The sequence below is a fragment of the Liolophura sinensis genome, chromosome 11 (assembly GCF_032854445.1).
Source record: "Liolophura sinensis isolate JHLJ2023 chromosome 11, CUHK_Ljap_v2, whole genome shotgun sequence".
NCBI lineage: Eukaryota > Metazoa > Mollusca > Polyplacophora > Chitonida > Chitonidae > Liolophura > Liolophura sinensis.
Genome location: NC_088305.1, coordinates 8,410,942 through 8,431,617, shown reverse-complemented (window position 1 = coordinate 8,431,617; position 20,676 = coordinate 8,410,942). Strand labels below are relative to the sequence as shown.

Sequence of the window (20,676 nt, the reverse complement as noted above, 5' to 3'; positions counted from 1 at the left end):
CGGTTAGCCAGATTTAGACAGAATATCTTTAATATGAAATAAAACCAAGACATTTTGCAGGTGAAGCTGCGTAACTGCTCTGCCGCCAGGCGTGTCATGTTAGTACACAGATGAAGTCATTGGTATAAGACGACGTAAATTTCGTGTGCCAAATTCTCTGGATGCCCATATCCGACCACGCATGAAAGAGAACCAGTTTCCCTCGCCCGACGATGAAGGCCTTTCAGATCGCCAGGTAGGAGAAGGTTTTATGGTCATCTTGGATTGCTCAGTGCGGTATAAGAATGATTTAGAGCCTTGTGTTTGTGGGCCCGAATTCCGCTCTACTGTACAGCAAACGAAGGAGCTCAAAGGTAGTGCAAGTTTTCACCACTGAAACCGCTAACACCAAAGTGTGGATTCTTGAAAACAAAAAATCAACTGCTTAGAAAATAGCGTAACGTCACATTTGTCGTTCAACAAACAGAGGAGTATATCCATATCTTTCCGTCACACGGATAAAGCACAGTTTTACTGTATTTCAAACATCCACAAATCCCTATACTGTACGGGATAGACGATACAATAAGAACTGGAGGGATACATCTCTGTTTATTCCCACAGAATAAAACGTCGTGTTCTTAAAACAGGACACAAAAATAAACAATATACCACACAGTGGTCATCATGTATCACAGAATGCACTACTCACATCCAAACAATGAGTTGTTTCCTTTAAATATCACACTTTCTCTACACCTTTTACTGTTAACAGGTAAACCCATCACACACGCCTAAATATTTCTAGTTTTTCCTCAATAAATAAAACATTAGTTTTAAGACAAATTTTTCATCCTTATAATTATGGCAAACAAATTCCACTATATCTACAATACAAAGATATAAAATACATACTTTGACATAGTTTTTTATTGATCGTATGTCGCAACTTTCAACAAGAGCTAAAGCTGAAACTAGCTGCCACATCGACCAACGGCAGCTGAATGATGACTAAGAATGCACTTGTGTATTTGGCACTTACAACCAGTCTCACAGTTGTTAATTAACCTGAACTATAAAACCGGGTGATAAAATAATTCACCAAAATCTTCAAATAATAAATTGCCAGATTACCTGAAGAATGGGTCACTGTAGCCCAATCAGCCAAGTGTAATCAGCTGACTGAGCTGGCAAAGACCTGCCACAGCGCCACGGGCAAAGGGAGGTAACACGGTTAGGTATAAATTCCTACCACATACAAAGCTCGCTTTATTCCAAGGTCGAGAAGCTGTACTCTCAAACTTGTATCTCATCTCCTAAGAAAGGCACTACAGAAAGATCTATGTATTTAACAAAGGTACTGCAAGAAGTAGTCATTTTGGAATAAGTACCGTTGTGGAATAGCCCAAAATTCAGCCGTCAATTGTGGGCGGGTTTTTCAAAAGTGCAAACGTCTCAGGGAAGAACCAGGGGTTCAGATACGCGTACAGTAGGACATCTCTACACTACTATTTTGCACGCAGATTTTTTTGTGTTGGATCGTGTAACCTGCTACTATTTAACTATTTACATTAACACAATAAAAACTCTTCTTTAATTGAGGTAAATTGACCGTCCGTGTTTCATCGCCCATGTGTGACCTTTTGCCACCAATCAAACAGTTGTCGCCGCTCTTTTTTAATTCTCTATGGTCTAAGTCTTTAATCATCGCACATACATCAATTACTTTTATCGATGTGTCGTATTGGGTAGTCTCTCTTAACACAAAATTGTATTCCCGATGGCGTTAGTGCATCTGAACACTGCAGCAAACATGTCCTTGTTGACTGTGTGGACTGTATTGTCCGGCGATGCTGTCATTACTTAAGCTGTGTATATGACATGTGTCATACCGTGCTTTTCGGATTTTAACTAAGCTTTAGTTCTTTTACTTGGTCTTTTAACCCGTCCGTCTGTTTTAAGTTCATTTTGAATATTGTTAGATCAAAAACAATTCACTGCTCCCTGATCTTCTCGCCACAGCAGCTCTATCAGCTGTTGCCCTTTTCCTCGCTTATGGATCTGTTCCGTGCACCTCCTTTCCTCATGGAAGGAGCCACAGAGACACCGTGCTGTTAGTTACACCCTAATCCTCATTAGCCATCCTGGTTTTCCTCCACACTTGAATCTAATATATCCAAGTGCAAACGACAGGGGAGGTTATTAGACAAACCCTTACCATTATGTCTGTAGACAGATAGATTAGGCTTGAGACGAGTCAAGGCCGGAGATAAGTATGGTCCTGGAGTGAGCAGTTTTAAAGCAGTGGTTGAAATTACTCGATAAAAGCATCATTTGTTTTCATCAAGCGTTTTACGTCAACTGGGCCAGGTGGTCGTCGTGTGGAAGCATGGGATCTACCACTACATAATCTGGCCCAATTGGGGGCCGCCTTGCACGAGGAATGGCGGCATCTTTGCCTTCAGAGTATTAGGAGGCTGACAGGTGGTATGAGGAGAAGGGTTCACGCTGTCATTCAGGCACACACTGGATACACCCGATTCACAGTTCCTTCCGGATAAAGGACTGTAGCCACTGATTTCTGCACATAGAACGTGTATCATCTCTAGAAAGTGTGACAGGGTTCGTTTGGGTCCTTTAAAGTCCTTGATTTTAGATGTGATTTCCAGATCTAGAAAGCGCTTGGAAACCAAGTTTTCTCAAGTGAGAGTTTGAAATTTGGAAAACAGGTCTAAATATTTTTTTTATCTCCAGTAATTTACTACCAACATGCTGTAAAATGCTTAACGAAATGTATCTAGACTGCAAGCCAAACTGGTCGAACACATCATATACATCGGTGCTAAGAATGTTAACCACATTTTAGATGGTCCTGTCAATCCAATACCCCTCTTATGTTTCGGAAAGTAATATTTTTTTGTACATCATTGACGGCGTAATGTGCGGAGAGATAAGTTCGTCTCCATGACAAGGACGGACTGTCGCATTTTCTTCCAGACTGCACCTCACCGGGACAGTGTTTTCAGCAGCCTTTTGGCCGTTTCACCACAAATTTCAGAAATGTCTACAGTCCGTGTCAAGTAAAAAGCATAAGACACATTTCAAAAATAGTTGTACTGACACGGCATTAACAGGTCGCACGAGTGGCAAAAACCCCTAGCCTTGTCCAACACTGACTCACACTGAGCTTTTGGGCGCCAGGGCCGACAGAGAGGCTGGCGACAGCGACATCTTCAGATTACATGATGGCGTAGTTCTCCAGGGTTTTGCAGGCCATGTGTCGTGACATTGGCATTGCAAGACCATTTTTTGTGGTGAGACAAAGAACTGGTATTTAAGCTGTTTCGAGATTGCTCCACATTTCCAGAATGTGGGGTTAGAGAAGGTCGGGTCTCGGGACTGTTTAGTGCTGCTGTTTGATGAAAGCCTCAGTAGAAAAACTCACTCCATGCAACTTGATGTGTATATTCGTGTTTGTGAAACAGACGGTGTCTGCACCCGTTTTCTCTGTTCTTTTGGCACCCCAGTGCAAATAATTTAGTCATTTATTTCAATGAATCTGCCAGGGAGTTGTCACTTGCCCAGCCGTTGCAAATATCTATGGGCCGTCCTAATGTTAACTGAGAGTTACATGACCAACTAGACATAAAGATGTGGATAAACTTCAGTCTGACAAATGAACACCGGTAGCTGTGGGTTGCACATAATGTATAATGCTTTTAAAGCGGGACGCCGAGCAGTGGATTGGGAAATGGATAAATTTTGTCTGTACTTTCTATTTAAGGATATTCCCACAAGGTGTAAAGACCGAGGAACCCATGGTGCCTCTAAAACACTGCAAACACAATGGTTAGAGGATATTCCCGTTGAAAATAGGGCCCAAATTATCTAAAAAACACAACCAGCGAATATACAATGTAGCATGGCATAAAATCTTTCCATTACAAAGTGGGCGAAAGAAGAACAAGATAAAATGATTTGCCTTTTTTTTGAGTTTCAAATTACTAATATTTAAGAAAGAAAAGAAACATGTACAGACAATAAATTACAACACACCGTGTCTAGTATAAGTTGTCTTTGCTTGGCAATTACCTCGTAGGCCTTCATCAAACGCCTGTTATGTATGGTCTTCATGATGGAAGTCTTGGTGTCCACATGACTTTCCTCTCCCAGCGTACAGGCCTTGGGAACTGTTCTTCAGTTCGCCTTTGAACTGTTTGTTAACGGACAAGTCTAGAGATTGCATAATCACACAGAAGGTGTAACGCATGATTTACATGAGTAACGCCAGTAAAGTCTCTCCCTTGTGTACCTTAAATACAGCCACTTAAAACTGGAAGCAAGGCTGCCAAAGAGCTCGCCTGTATGAGACACATGAATGTATAAATTTGGTAATTTACGGTAATTAATGTGAACATAAAGCATCAGCGATGGAGCCCCCCCCCCCCTTTCCTTGTGTCATTGTGCTTTATTTGCATGTAAAACCTAAAGTCAATACATACAATACCAGTTAAGATACCATCTATAACATTTTGTCTAATAGTGATTCTAATATACACTATATACTGAGTCAGAAATACAGTAATTCACGATATTTAACGTGCACAAACCCAATCAACGATGGAATACCCCCCTCGAGTTATTGCGCTCTACATGTGTGCAAACCCTGACCCCAATATCTGCAGTGCTTTAATAGATACCACCCTAACACTTTGTATAAAATTGCTCTCTGTGTCATTCGGCGCCGACGCTCAGGGTTCGACATAAGCTACGCCTCTACTTTATACAGGTGGGGTAAAAAATACCAAGGCATTTTTGTGTCGCTCCTAACTTAAGGCCAGACCCCAAAATCTGCATTACTTTTATAGGTGCCACCCGTGACATTTTGACCCGTCCGCTTCGGGAGCGGTAGGTCCACGGTCAATCCTGGGTCGAGTCACACCTTAGACTTTAAAAGAGGTATTTGCAGCTTCCTAGCTTGGCGTTCAGCATGAAGGGGAGAGTGCAACTACTGGTTGACCCGTATAAGTAGAATAGCTCGGGCAGGGCGACTTAAGACGTCTCAGTTAAGCAGCACTAGACAAAAGAGCGGTGGAAATCCGTCCTGCAACAAGGAGGCGGCACATTACATCCATTCTAAGGATTGCTTCGTCGTCATATATGACTGAAAAAGTGTTAAGTACGACACCCAACATTTTGTTTAAAATTGCTCTCTCTGTTATTCGACGCCGACGCTCAGGGTTCGACATAAGCTACACCTATACTTTATACAGGCGAGCTAAAAATCTGCAGGCATTTTTGTGTCGCTCGTAACTTTAGGACTTTCCTTGGTCTCTGAAAATATGGGGCCATGGCCTCGTTCACAGTATAGACTATTCCGTGCTCTAATATCTAAACGTGTGGGTGTTACTCCACTCTTTCTCTCATGGAAGACCTAAGGCGGTAGGAGATCACCTGCTTTGCTCACAGCTAAAAGAGCTGTAACCTGCCGCTTGTCTTCAGTGCCAGTTACGGTCTCCTGCCAAGCTCCCTATCATAAAAAAACGATATCCTGCTATTCTCCTAGTTATGCCGAAGTTATTTTCAGACATATTTATAGAGGGAGCTAATTTTTTGGTATAAGTTTGATTTCCGTGTTTTTAAGCTGATATGTTTTCCCATGGTTGCTGAAATTTGGCAGCAGTCCCTTTCCTGTGTTTTGCTTTAGTCTGTTAGGTAGGGTATACATGACATGTATGTAGAAGGTTTCTGTGAAACGGTTGGTTTTTATCTCTCAATATGCAGGTTGGGTTGTGTCCTAAGATATAAAAGAACAAAAAAAAACTCCACAGCTATCTTCTTTTGGACGTAAAATTGACTTTACACTACAGTTTTCCCAATGGCCTAGCAGTCAGTGCAGAAATAAAGTAATCTGCAGTGGTGAGGTCAACAATGATAACTATCAAACAAATGTGTGTGTACAAACGGTCCGAAATGGGGGTTGGGTTGGTTGGGTGTACGCAAAGCTGACCTCGCGTTCTTTGTAGCTTCATCAATGACGTCATTTTCGAAAGTTTCCAGCTATCGACGAAAAATATGTAGAAAATAGAGGGGTTGTTAAAAGATTAAACTTATGCCTCAAAAAAGATTTAAAAATTTTTTTTTCACATCTTTTCCCTTAAAACGATATTCTTCGTTTTGGAGTTCTTTTTCATGTGTCCTTTAACAATGTTAAATTCGTCATACAATAATGCAACACAAAATGGGCCTACCATTAAATTAAGTTTTATTCTGTTTACACAAGATTTGTCAACATTTCCTCTCCACTGAATGTGTCACACACTATATGTGAGTAACGGAGAACTTGTTTGATTGGTGTTTTAAGCCGAACTCAATATTTCACTTATACAACGGCGGCCGGCATTATGGTGGAAGGAAATCGCAATCATCCACAGGTTGTTAGAAAAACTTCTCATGTAGCCTAAGTCCGAGAGGAATGCTGTCTGAACTGGACTTGAATTCACAGCGACCACATTTGTGAGAGCCTCCTCGGTCATTGCGCCACGCTAGCGCGCTAACCACCTCGACGACGGAGTCTTCGAAGACTTATTTAATACTAGAATTGTTCAAAAAAAGAGTTTACAGAGTTTTCAAACTGTCACGATGTTTCGAAATTAATGTTAAAATGTAAAAATATATTTCTACTGTAAACAGTCATTACTATGCTAGTATATAGAGTATAACATCCACTCTCGCACAGCTAACAGGCCTTCTCACGCAGCCTAAAGCCGGAGAAGAATCCAGTCTGAGCTGGACTTGAACTCACAGCCACTTGGGAGGCTCCTGGGTCATTGCGCCACGCTGGCGCGCTAACTACCTCGGAAACGGAGACTTTCAAAAAATTTTTCAAAAGAGAAATTAAAGAGTTTTCAAACTGGCTTGTTAATTCGAAATTGATGTTAAAATATAAAAATATATTTCTACTGTAACCAGTCATTACTATGCTAGTGTGTAGAGTATAACATACATTCTTGCACAGGTAAGGTACCCAAAGGCTTCCATCGGACGCTCTTTATCCTTGATCATTTCTGTCATTCACACTGGTTCTAATCCAACTCTGGATAGTTTGACCTTGGCTTTACGTCGGAACAGACAAAATGTATATCTTGTTGTGAACCAAGGTAGTAGTGTTTTCCTGGAATGAAGCCAAACAAATCATTTATGAATTTTGTAACACATGCATGAGGCTCATTTTCTATTTTTGAGACAAGTAATATGGTGGTTCTGTGATATCTATATAGGCCATAAAAATGACCAGTCCCAGCGTGGAAGTCATTCTGTAGTATTTACATCAGAAATTAGAATGGCCAGTCCCCACGTGGAGGTAATTGCAGAGCACCTGTATAGGCTAGAAAAATGACAAGCCCCAGCGTGAAGGTGATTGTGTAGTATTTACATAAGATATTAGAATGACCATCCCACAAGTGGAGAAGGTTCTACAGTACCTATATGGCCACAGACCCCCATTAATTTTCTATGAGCGATATTGTTAACGTTTAGCGCTGTAGCTCAGTCCCAAACATTCCGTGGCCAATAAGCTTTGGTTCATACATGGCCCAGGCTGAAGCCATGAAAATCTTGACATAGGTTGACTGTCAAAATCTGGACCTTTCTATGCCGGCAGCTGGAAGGGGTGCCTTGCAACGCCAAGGGGACGTCACTCGAAGCCTCATCACCCTGTCTACTTGTGTTATCTCGCCCAGAATTTCAAACTTCCATCATTGAAACTCAAACCTACCCAAAGCTTAGATAATTTGCATCATTTTGATACCAAGCATAGACCTGTACACTAAAAACGGCAGGCTGGCAGCAAAAAAAAAATTACACCCTTAAGAACCCAGAATTACATTCCTTGCTGTACTGAGGGGTCTGTGTCCATACAGGCAAAAAAAATGATCAGCCCCAGCGTGGAGATCATTGTGTCGCATTCACATAAGAAGTTAGAATGAGCAGCCCACAAGTGGAGTGGGTTCTACAGTATCTAAGAATCTACGAATAAGAATTACTAACCCCAGCGTGGAGGGGATTCTGTGGTGTTTTCATAGGGAATTAGAATGACCAGTCCTCACGTGGAAGTGGTTTTATAGTATCTACACACATATAGGCTACAAAATGACCAGTCCCCACCTGGATGTGGTTTTACATGTAGAAACTAATTAAAAACAAGCCTTAGAGGAATTAAATATGATCTGTCAAAAATACTTATTACACCAAAACATATACCACACTGATTTCAATTCCAATAATCGTTATCTCATTATTATTATTACCATTAATGAAACAGTCGTTTAATTGACTAATTTTTTTCTGAATAACGGATATTTTACTTCGTAAAACACCGAAAATCCACTCTGATATCAAAATGTACTGCTCACTGCTCTACAAATTCTCACGCGATTTAAACTCAACGTCACAAGCAAAAAGTACAAAATTATACTCGTCACTTTATATAGGTGAAAAAAGTTTCTGCCTGTCCCTAATACATCACACATGTCACACACGTGGCAAGCACATGTGACCCTCAGTTTAGGCGTTCTTCTAGTGTAAAGTCTACATGACCACTAATCAGTTACCGTTACGTGACAAGAAATTTTACACTCCGAACTGCAAAAACACTAGCCTGGATTTTTCATTGTCGACTTTGTGGGGGTTTTGTTACGTATACGTGAATGTATAGATGTAATCTGGCTTAAACCGACTCCTTCATTTGGTGTAGACTTACGTCAAGTTGAGTCAGTGTGAACATCTGGTTTCACTAAAACCGGATCCTGAAGGCAGGGGATACGTTTAGTGCCAGTGAACTGTGTAAGGGTTTTGATCAAGGCGTATCTGAGGTTTACATTACAAAATTCCATTACGTTTCACATCTCCCAACAGTCTTCATACTCAGTGTTCGGTCTCTGTTTCAGTACAGATCCGTGTCACCGCTTTAAGGCATTTATAACTGTCGACTTGTTAATTTATTTGATCGGTGTTTTACGCCGTACTCAATAATCTTTCAATAAAACGACGGCAGTTAGAAAATAGTGGGGTAAAAAACGTTATAGCTGTAGATAGCAGTATATTAAGATGTACAGTCTTTTAAGTGTTGTCTGTGGAACGCCCTTATGCATGGAATATTTCAGTCAGTCTATTTCTTCTGCGTATAAACACTGTTCGTGACATAAGACAAAAAGCACAAACACTTTAACCCATACACTCTTAAGTCTTGCAGAATGAAGACAGAATATGGGGTCGTTCAGGTGATCGTGTCACATATCACCAACTGCAACAGATACATCATGTCCTCTTTTGCCAAACTTGGCTCTTTCCCTCCATTTGCCACTGTATTTTGTTATCTTGTTTTGAGGCACCATACATATCCTGATATTCTTTCAGAGTTGTGCTTTTCTGAACCAAGAATAAGACCGCCTACTTAATTTCAATCTGGTAGGTGTTTTTTTTTCACAATGAATACAATCCTGTAGGCTGAAAGCAACGCCACATACAAGTATAGATCTTTGCTATCACGTATGTTCAGCGTCACAACAGAAATGGCTTCCAGTGACGTTACCTTAAAGTGTAGAAGAAAGACAACGTAACGATACAAGTGAGTTGCTGTTATAACTAATTGCTATCCCCTCTGATGTGACACTATAGGTATAGCATTATTTATCGGATTTTTTTTTCTCGAATTGTCTTTGAGAAGGAGAATTTTTGTATGATGGATATTTTGGAATACAAATGGGACAGGTTGGTAGAAAGGAGGAAATGGACGAAAGAATGATTATGACGTAACGTCACGTCGGTAATTTTTCGGTCACATCGTGTTGAGAATATATTTAAAAGTGGCAGTGAATGGAGTTCGGAAGAGAGCGTCAAAAAACCAAACTAAAATATACAGACACTTTTAAAAACCACTGAAAAAAATCCAAACAAATTCGGTAAAATAAAACATGTAATGAGGAAGATGTTTTATACCTGTCCACAGAATATAAAGGTATAGTTTATGACAGGCCACCAGCTCTCAAATAATGACCTCATCACCAAGGACACTGTGACATAAATCATACATGTGTAGAACGTTTGCAAAGTGTACATTATTAACCAGAATATGTTACATGTCACATTAGGCATCACAAATTACACATGTCGGAGCACTGCTTAGATCATACTAATATGATTTAGTATTCACTAATCAGCTCTTTTGAAAGATACACGAAACGGTTTATTTTTATTTCTCAGCATTTAAGTTAGGATATGTCCTAAAAGCTACAAGTACAAAAAAAAGGCTCTCCTGTTTCTTCTGATGAAGTAAAATGGCTTTAAACGACAGTTTTGTTAACATCAGTCGGGAAAAGTAGCGCGCAGTGATGACGTTAATTGCTGTCAACACAGCCCACCAGTCCGGTTTGAGTAAGCAGCTATAAAGTCACTGTAGAGTGGATGTGAACATACAATCTTCAGTCGAGAGTTGTTAGATTCTAACCATTCAAGATGTTGTCCGTTATGTGTGGAATTATTTTGTTGAACACCGGCTTTGTGGAGTCTTCGTACAACACAGTTTTGAAGAAATATGATGTTCAACCATTGGTGGAACAAGCCGATGAAGACGATGTTTCCACGTGGACCGGTATGTACATCTGATAACATTCATTTATACGCGATTAGAGGAACATGAGAACAGTGCGGTAGTTCACATACATGGAGTTGTGATAGACTAAAATATGACATAATACGAAACCATCAGTGTTATCTTTTTCGTATTGGAAACATCCTGTTATGCACATGATAACTGCAACTGGTAATTTCACATGATACTTCATGCAGTGATTAAATAATTAAGACAAAACGGCTCTGCGACGAGTTACTACAAACGGGATGTATACGTCATTTTAGAAATGATAATGGAAATCGTTTAAAATTTTACCTGAAAGATTACAAGCTGGGCCACTTAAAGAATTGAAATCATTCACCTAGATTCTGAAGGCCGGTTACCCTGAGTTGTGTTTTCAGTTGAGGAGCTGTCAACGGAATTTGAGAGAGAGAGAAAGATGTGATTCAACTCAGTCGAGAATATAAATAAATGCATCATAAATTCATATGTCAAGAAAAGGGGTTAAATTTAAGATAAAGTTCACAGGAATAATTCCAATGTACTTGTTCTAGCCCACTAAAATGCGTAGTACGACTTAGTATGAGTATGACGGAAAAGTTAGCGTTCCAGTGCAGCACAATCATCTGAAGCCTCTCACCATTGCGATCGCTGTGAGATCAAGTCCAGCTCATGGTGGCTTGCTCTCCAGTCATACTAGAAAATTTCTGCCGGCGTATTTTCCCCGGTTTCCTCCCACCATACATGCTCTCCGCCATCGTAGAAGTTACATACTCTTCAATTCAACGTAAAATACCAATAAAAACAATGAATAAATATGTAGATGGAGCATGCAGGGAATCAAATTTTGAGTAGATATCGTGCTGAGCCTGCCAATTTGACTGAATTAATAATCAATATATAAATGAATAATAACCCAGTAGAAGAGAACTCACTCTGACATGTCAATATGACTTACGGTGCCCTCACTGTCTCATATAATAAAAGTAGACTCCCAGCGCTGGGCCTTACAAATTGCAGATGGATAATTTGATGTCGCATGGATCAAGTCCGACTGTTTAAAACATGTAAGAATTTGGACACCAAACAAGAGAAAATCTACTCCGCTACGATCGAGCCAGCGCTGACATTGTGACGTGGTACAGTCACGGCTGATATCTGAGCCCTCTATGTGTACAACACAAACAGCAGGAAATAATACTTGTACAGATAATCTCGAGATTATTCCATGCTCTTCCCACTGCGGTGTGGCTTCCGACTGCAGTAACACAACGCAGGAATCTGTAAAGTTACATACATGCCCTAAATATACCACAGATTTACAAAATACGGTCCAGATCTAGTCAAACACGCCCTTTAATTCGGTGCACACGATCGTAGCCGTATGAGACATACCTCCTAAAAGAACAGGCCGAAGGACGAGCCTTGTAATATCCCCCAACCAAACACCCCCAAATCCAAACGAAAAAGACGTCCGGATTTTCACCCACTGAATGCAGAATTTGTGAAGCTTCTTCCTTATTTGAAACAGCAGCCTGTGACACAAACTGAAGGCTCTAGCCTGTGCAGTACAACGGCCACGAGGCTGCAGGGTGCCCCCCTCCAACCCCATCCCGAGCTCAGTGATACCTTACCTGGAAGTCCGTAACGGTAACCCAGACACAATTTAAACTGGCATTTCTATGAGTCAAAAATCGTTGTTTCCATTCAGTTATTTATTTTTGTCGGTGATATAACACAAAGGATTAACTTCATTGTTAGTTTCCCGGCGTTGAGTGACAGACTTTTGCCGCGAGTGCAACTCACAATGGGCTGGCCCGACTGCATGGATATTCGTGAGTAAGCCGGCATCGCTCAACTTGACTATAAAAATGAATGGCCTGTTATCTGCGAAACCGTGACAAATTCTCCACATATACTACCATAATTCGGTGGATGTCCGCTCGGTGTCAGTCAAATCAGTAGGGAGCGAATATGGCCGATATGTGAGCGAAAATCGGTCATCGTATCGCGCTATGCTGTACATGATTTACCGTGTCTAAGACATCTCCGGTAGCCTATCTTTAAAATATTTGTTGTAAAGCTGATTTAATTATATTGTTTTCAGGGTGCTTATTAAGAGGTGTACATGTGGGGCTATAGTCGGTAGGCCTAATGCATGGAGTCGGCTATGCTTTGCAGGGCTTTTCAATAGATATTCAAGGGCGGTACCCAAGGCATGACGTCACTTGGCCAGGGCTCTGCGGTCGACAAGATAGACAAAGGGTCCAACTTGAATGTTTTTTTTTTTTTTTAATGGAATCAGTTCACATAATATTTTTTGATGCAGTTTACAGATTAACATAGCATAAGTACTGTGTTTAGGGAAAATTTAGTGTGAAAATAAAGTCGTTGGGGTTTTCCTTTAAAGCGCCGACTGGCTGTGGCTATCATGACCAATAAGTGGTCGCGTGTTTGAGTCCAGCTTTCGCCATTTTGGCCCTTTAGTCTAACAATCACCTTTATAACATCGCATTGACATGGTAACGATGTCTAGTCGTACTTATTTCTCATTAGATACCAGACAGACAAGTGAAAATTATGATTAGCACAGCCCTAATTTTCGTTGAGAAAAAGCATGACAATGTCGGATTTCCGTTAGAAAGTGGGTACCTCATGTGAAGCAGAAATATTACAAGAACTGTGGTAGACAGCTACACCAGTAAAGGGTGTGCAACAGAGCTTTGTTGAGAACTGACGTTTTTATTAAACGGTAGGCCCTTACCTTTTTTCCGTGATGTTTGTCTAAAAGGGATGATGGAATAGATATTGTGGCCCACCAGGTTTTGTTGGTTCTCACATCGACAGAGAGAAGCACTGTATTTGGCGTGATTCAAGTGAATCATTCAGTTAAGGTTTTGTCCAGAATTCATCATCTTAGGCTGATATTGTACAGGTTAAGGATATGTTGTGTACAAATGTTTGCAGAGTATTACCAGGATCGACGTGTCGTGTATTGATGTAAATCGCAATTAATACCACGCCACGATTTTTTTTCAGGTCACAGCAACTTTCTCGAATGCGCATACCCTACCGATTGTGTAGTAATACAGAAATGCAATCACACCAAAGAGCGGCGTTTACCGAGTGTTTCCGTTCGGAGTGGGAAAAGGCTTCCTTGTGTACTGTGACATGGTGACGCAGGGAGGTGGATGGCTGGTGAGTTTGTAAATAGGGATTATAACATGACAAACCTGGAACGCTCGTCATGATTTACGATTGGTTTACGAAGGCCTTCTACAACGCCTAAATCTAAGTCTGTTAGACTATTCCAAACAGTTGAATGACGTTTTAGAGATACGAACAACACTAATTTAAGAGTGTGACTGGGGATAATTTTTTACACAACAACACACAGAAATGTAGTTAGGTCCATGTTCTGTAATGCAGCCTGTTACACATTCAGAAATGACAAAGTTTCAACAAATTGAGTAATTTTTTTTATTTCCTTTGATATTTTTAATGGCTAAAATAGACGCTCAATGCGGTCCCTGTAAGTTCACGTTCAGCTCATGCTGGCTTCCTCGCCGAACGTACGTGGGAAGATCTGACAGGAACCTGTGGATGGTTCTGTATTTGCCCCGGGCTGTGGAAGGTTTCCTCTCACCTTAATGATAGACGGCGTTGCATAAGCGAAAGTACGGCGTAAACCACCAACCAAAATAAATACATAAATAAATTTGAGATTAAAGCGACCTAAGAGAATGGTACCCCATGCTGCTTGCCCTGAAAAAGTATCCAGATGACTGGCATGAAGACAAAACGCCTCTGCGACGAGGTACGGTAAAAGGGCTGTATACGTCACTTTAAGGAATGATACTGGAAATTACTCTGACATGCGAACATGTTTTCACAAGTTGGTGTATTATTAAAATTATACATTATTTTCAGACACATTCTGCGAGTAGAAGTTTCAATCTAAAAACCCCAAACAGATGTCAACGCCTCCTACACCCATACAACCACACATGGCCACGCACATACAAAGAAACGCAGAAGGATTTTCTTAGGCCGGAAACATGTGGAAGTTTATAGTACATATTTTAATTATTCCTGTGGCAACAACCTGCAGATCTACGTGGTTTTCCTTTGGCCTCTGCCAGGTTCCCACCGTGATGTTGGCCGCCGTTGTATAAGTGAAAAAAAGCCTTAGTACGGCGTAAAACACCGAAATAAAGTCATTATGCCTCTGTTTTGTTAATGGTAATCTTAATGTTAACTGGCGTTCCAGGTGTTCCAAAGACGACAAGACGGCTCTGTTGACTTCTATCGTAACTGCAGAATTATACGGATGGGTTTGGTAACCTCTACGGCGAGTTCTGGTTGGGTAAGTTACCTTAAACAGGTCAAAGTTCATGCAGTAAATCTTACTTAACTCAGTTTAATATCACCAAGTCCACATCACGGTAACTGGCTTTGGCGGGAATTATTTTTCTTACAATGTCTATATTTTTCTAATTGTTTATTTGACGGCGGGTCAGTATTATGGTGGTGTGAGCCGGGCACAACCTTAGGGACATTATTCTAGATATAACGTGCCTGTAGACCTATTCGTGCAATTTAAGAAATACTGTTCTATGCGTAAAATCCTTAACCCAGGCTAAACAGGAAACAGGCAAGTGATCTTATGACCTATGATATTAAAAAATAAGGTGCATGAAGTGACTCATTAGTCATTGTTTTTCAGTGTTACAGGGAACGAAGTCGATTTTCTAGGCATGAAATCCCAGTCAACAATTAAAACGTTAGACTGTGAATAATTTTCAGGTCAAATCCATTTGTAGGTATCTCACTCGCGCTTTGATTGCAACTGTTCAAGAAAGTACTATGTCGAATAATAAACCTAAGTGTTTAGGTAGAGTTCGGAAGCAATGCGCCGAAACAGACATTCGTGTACCAGTCGTGAACCAATAAGGACGTTCCATGTCCATAATCACACGCCCATTTCCCAAAAACGACGTATAACGCCGTCAGTTTCTAAATTTAGCTTGTCACTGTTTACATACGCTGAGTTCGGCGCCTGCTGTCTGCCTCTGCCTTAGAGTGTTCCAGAATGCGCTCAGTTCGGTGCCTGTTTGTTTACATCAAGTGTTCAGGAATTTTCTTATTCTAGACAATTCCACCAGGCTATATAAGACCTATGAAAGCAGGTCAAAAAAGAGAACGGAGAATTATTGAGAGTTTTGGATGCTTTCGCTGTGTATTACTTTAGTAGGGGTTTTGTGCTGAATTTTGGTGTCTTTATAGCCTCTGGCTTTGTTATATCTCCACCGAGCACTTGTTCAGTCCGAGCTTGTATATTTGATTCGTGCTCTTGTGTACACAGTGCTTATTAGTACACGGACCCTGTCTGTGGAATTTTGTGTATATTTCGTCATACACTCAGTTAAACTGTGGATTTTCCCTCTTGTGAATTTGCCTCTGAGCATTTATGCCTGTGTGGAATATATAGTGGAATATATGCGTCCGTTTGGACTTGACACCGTAAGTACTTTAGTATTTGTATAGACACTGCTATCCTTTCTTGTTAAACTTAAGTACTTTAGTATTTGTATAAGTCTTATTATCTGTTCTTGTTAAAGCTAATAAATTGTTGTAAAATAAAATCTGCTGGTTTTGGTTACTTTTTTGTGCGGCTAAACTGTCGTGTATTTCGAACAAGCCATCTCTTTATAATGCAGACAGTTTGGGTTGTAACAATATATATATATATATATATATATATATATATATATATATATATATATATATATATATATATAAACAAATTTAAAACACGTACAAACTGTGCAATGCTAGTCTACTGCCATATAAACCAACAATTTCTTTGAAACAGCCTTAGTTAACAAAAGAATCCAGTTCGCCCCAGTTTTTAATCTCAGCCTAAAAGTGAAATCTTTATCGCAAACACTTTTGACTTCCATTGAGATGACGTCTCTGAAACTTCTTTTCCAGCTGCTTTCTTACTAACATATAACTGAAACTAATTTCCGTCAATTTCAACGTAAACGAGAAATATGATTACAACAGCCGCGGATTAAATCTGCCACAGTGAACATACATACCCAAATAAGAAATCATTATCTAAAGCAGTTTGCCTTGAATTGCAATTACCTCTTTCAGACATCTTGACGACATTGTCCATGTAACATAATATGCCGATGAGATGAAATACGATGAACTGCACTCCATAAACAGCGCTTTGCGAGGTAGTTCACTCAGATACAGTAGTCGGTCAAAACCATCCAATTTTGTCTCCGCAGGGCTGAAGAAGATTCACCTCCTGACCTCTCAAGCGCACTTTGAACTCCTCGTGAATATGAAAAGGTACACCAATGGAACGGGTTACGCTTCCTACAGCAGATTTCGTGTGCCCGACGAGACTCAAAACTTCCGACTCTTACTGGGCACGTTCAAGGGGAATGCCGGTAAGTTGACCGAAATGTTTTTCTGATAGAAACATAATCTTAAAAAATAAATTTTAAAAACATATTAACTAAAATACGCCAAAAAGGTATCCTGAAAAGTTGCAACTAAGCGTGAATAATAGCTGAGCAGTTGTTGACCGTAGGAATGATGGTGGAAAAACTCTGGGAGAAAGGTGGAAGAGAAGCGACCAAAATTATTAGCGTCAAATATTCTTAGTGGAAGAAATAAGTATGGTGGGCGGAAAGAAAAATATAGTCACCGAAGGGTGGGGAGGAATACCAAGGGGGATACCGGTAAGTTGGCCGACATGTTTTTCTATCTGAGAGAAATATAATCTCAGAAAAAAAACCATCAACTAAAACCCGCCCAGAAAATTATCCTGAAAAGTTGCCACTAAGTGTAAATAATAGCTGAAAAGTTGGTGACCGTGGGAATGATGGTCGAAAAAGTTTGGGCGAATAGTGTAAAGCAAGCGACCAAAATTCTTATGGTCTATTATTCTTGGTCACAGTAAAAAGTATGGTCGGCGGAAAGAAATATATAGTCACCGAGGAGGATTAAATTTGAATGAATGAACGATTATGGCTTAACGCCACATTGTTAATTCTGTCTTGGATGAGTTTAGAAGTCCAGCCAAATCCGTGCATGTTGACAACTTTTGAATTTACTTAATCATGATATCTTTTTGTTTCTATTCTGTCTTATTTTTATCTGGTCTATTTTATATTTTTCTGTTTTTTTAATTGTAGAATATTAGTACTGTTGTTGGCTTTTTATATTTCTCACCTGAAAGTAGAATGTAACCTAGCCTATTGCTACTTTGTGCACGTCTTCCTATCTGGAAAAACAACTGAGAAAAAAAAAGTGTGATCCCTGACCTTTGTCCTGGTATTTGGACTGGTCGAAGATACGCAAAAAATAAAATTTACGTTATCAAAGAGACGTACACCAGACATCGCTTTTTCATAAATGAGAGTGCTCTCTATATTATGATAACAAAGCATTTTGTACTTTTGACGTATGACCAGCGCTTCAGACTCTGTATCTTTTACATACAAAAATTGCAGTCTATAAAGTTCTGGACTTAGTTGCAAATCATATTGAAATGGATAAAGGTGAGGTCACACTTTTTAGCTTTTGTCATTATTTAAATAAGTGTAGCTGAAAATGTTTTTCCATAGGAGTACATGGGAAGGTCTGCCAACAACCTGCAGATGGTCGTGGGTTTTCACCGGGCTTTACCCGGTTTGCTTCCACCATAATGCTAGTCGCCGTCGCATAAGTAAAATATTCTTGAGTACGGAGTAAAACAACAATCCAACAAAAGAACTAAATTAATGTTTAATATGATTGTTTAAATTTTAAAAAATTACTTATTGCAATGTTGATATTCTGCTCTTCATCAAAACTCCATGAAGATTACAAGTATATGAGGCTGCCTTATTACGTCCCAGCTTAACTGGAAATGAAATATACATATAAGCGTCCGACATTTCTATACAATTCGTAGTCTGTAAAGGGCGTTCCAAGTCGATAATGGCATGATCCATTTCCACATCAACGTTTAACACTAACTCCCGAAGACAAAGGTATGTAAGAAGCCGGTAACACACAAGAGAGAAGCGGTCATCAGTTTCCAATGATGCCGGGCAGACAATGAATATTCCAGGCATGAATTCCATATCAAAGTTCAAATTCGTAGTCCGTGAATGAGTTCCATGTCAAATAACAGCTAAACAAGTATCTCAGTCGCGCTTTAATTGCAACTGTTCATAAAGGCATCAACCTGAGTCCGTTAAATTTTTCAAATAGGTTTCTATTAGTATTCTTTAATTAGACCCTTACCTGTATACCTGTATCAAATTTATTATCTTAATGCAAGTTATGATGGGAAATCCTTTATCATATTTTGGAAATGGTTTTGAAAAGGTTGAGTACATCCCCTGAACATCCACAGCCATTAAATCTTTCAATCTGATGTGTATACTTAGACATGTTAGTTGAAGGTAACCATAAGCCATTATTGTAGCAGATGTCAAAGCAACCAATATAATGTTCAGTTACTATACTGGCTTTGGCCTTGTTAATTCTAGTAAAGGAATGTGATGACAGTGTAACTATCAATTTAATACACAAATTAATTTTAAATTAAATACACGAATTAATTTTAAACTAAGTACAGATATATCATACATCGGGATGGCAGGACAATGAAGATCGTTCCACGCAACACCAGCACACAGACTCGTTCACCAACGATAGCCCGACACACAACAACACGACACAACTTCCAAAACAAGTGGACCTCTCGAATAAAATAGCTAATTGAAAATAATTTTTAACTATTGAACACATATACTTGAAAAAAAAAACCCCAAAAACAAATGCATGTATTTATGCATGTATGCATGTATGTATGCTTGGCGCTTTACGTCTTACTTAACAATGTTTCGAGTCATTTGACGGGAAGTCATTTTGTGTGCATACATGTACTGTGTTTTCTTGTGGTAGGGCGACAAAAGTGCTACAACACACCCTAGCACGAAGCTGCCTTGATGTGAGGTTTTGGCAAAAATGTTGTTCGGCCAAGAATGGACCCAATCCGACGTCGCAGTGTGCTCCTAAATTATAGGTCATCGTCATATGACTGAAAAATTGTTGAGTACGACGTTAAACCCCAAGCACCGACTCATTCACTAAAGTATAGGGTCGCTTTGACCCTTTAAATTTCGTCGCCCGATGTTTCGGGCCGGGCGCGTCTGTTTAGTTGCACTTTTTCGGATTTATTGACCACAATTTTCTAACGGCAAACATGAATCAAATGAATAAATCCAATCAATCTGAGTTTGACAATAACCTGTGTCTATTCTTAATTAACTAGTTTATTTATACAGAATACAGCTTTTTTACGACTTTTGATGGTTTTTTGTTCTCTTAGGTGACTCCTTGGCTTGGCACAACGGCTTGGAGTTTTCCACATATGACCGAGACAAGGACTACAACAAGGTGAACTGTGCTGCCTCATACCATGGGGCCTGGTGGTACCATGGTTGTCATAACAGCAATCTCAATGGGCTATATGTTCATGTGAAGGAGAAATCCCAGGAAAATACTTCATCAGTCACGTGGTACCATTGGTCGTCTAAATATCTCCCTCTTCAGTTCAGCGAGATGAAAATACGCCCGGTCAATATCCACTAAATAGACGATGCACGTGATTGTTTACAAATTGTTTGCTTATAAATAAATCAAACGTTCGTGGTAGTTGTTCCTTTTAAGCTTTCACTTGATCTTTCTTTTTTGTTTTCCTCTTCCTGTTTTTAACCTTTCAAATGATTTTAAAACAAAAAAAGTATAATTAATGAATATGACTTATTCTATATTTTATCATTTTAGTGAGATAAATTTCGGACTATAGAAATATAACATGCCGTAACGCTGATCACAATAACTAGGCAATCACATCCAAACTATGTGAAATGATCATAACTTTTTAGAAGGAACTATTTACAAAACATCAGTCTTTTCTGTAGTAGAGATAGCACTCGTATTTGTAGATTTTTGAAACAAAATGAAGGAAGCGCGAGCGTCTCTCT

General features: G+C 39.7%; 1 protein-coding gene across 1 annotated transcript; it reads left to right on the top strand.

Annotated features, from left to right (window-relative positions):
* Positions 1 to 10,494: 10,494 nt before the first annotated feature.
* On the top strand, positions 10,495 to 20,281 carry LOC135477825 (fibrinogen C domain-containing protein 1-like). The gene is made up of 3 exons (XM_064758029.1): positions 10,495 to 10,630; positions 16,915 to 17,079; positions 20,019 to 20,281. The coding sequence occupies exons 1-3, from the start codon at positions 10,495 to 10,497 to the stop codon at positions 20,279 to 20,281; spliced, it is 564 nt and encodes a 187-aa protein (XP_064614099.1).
* The last annotated feature ends 395 nt before the right edge of the window (positions 20,282 to 20,676 follow it).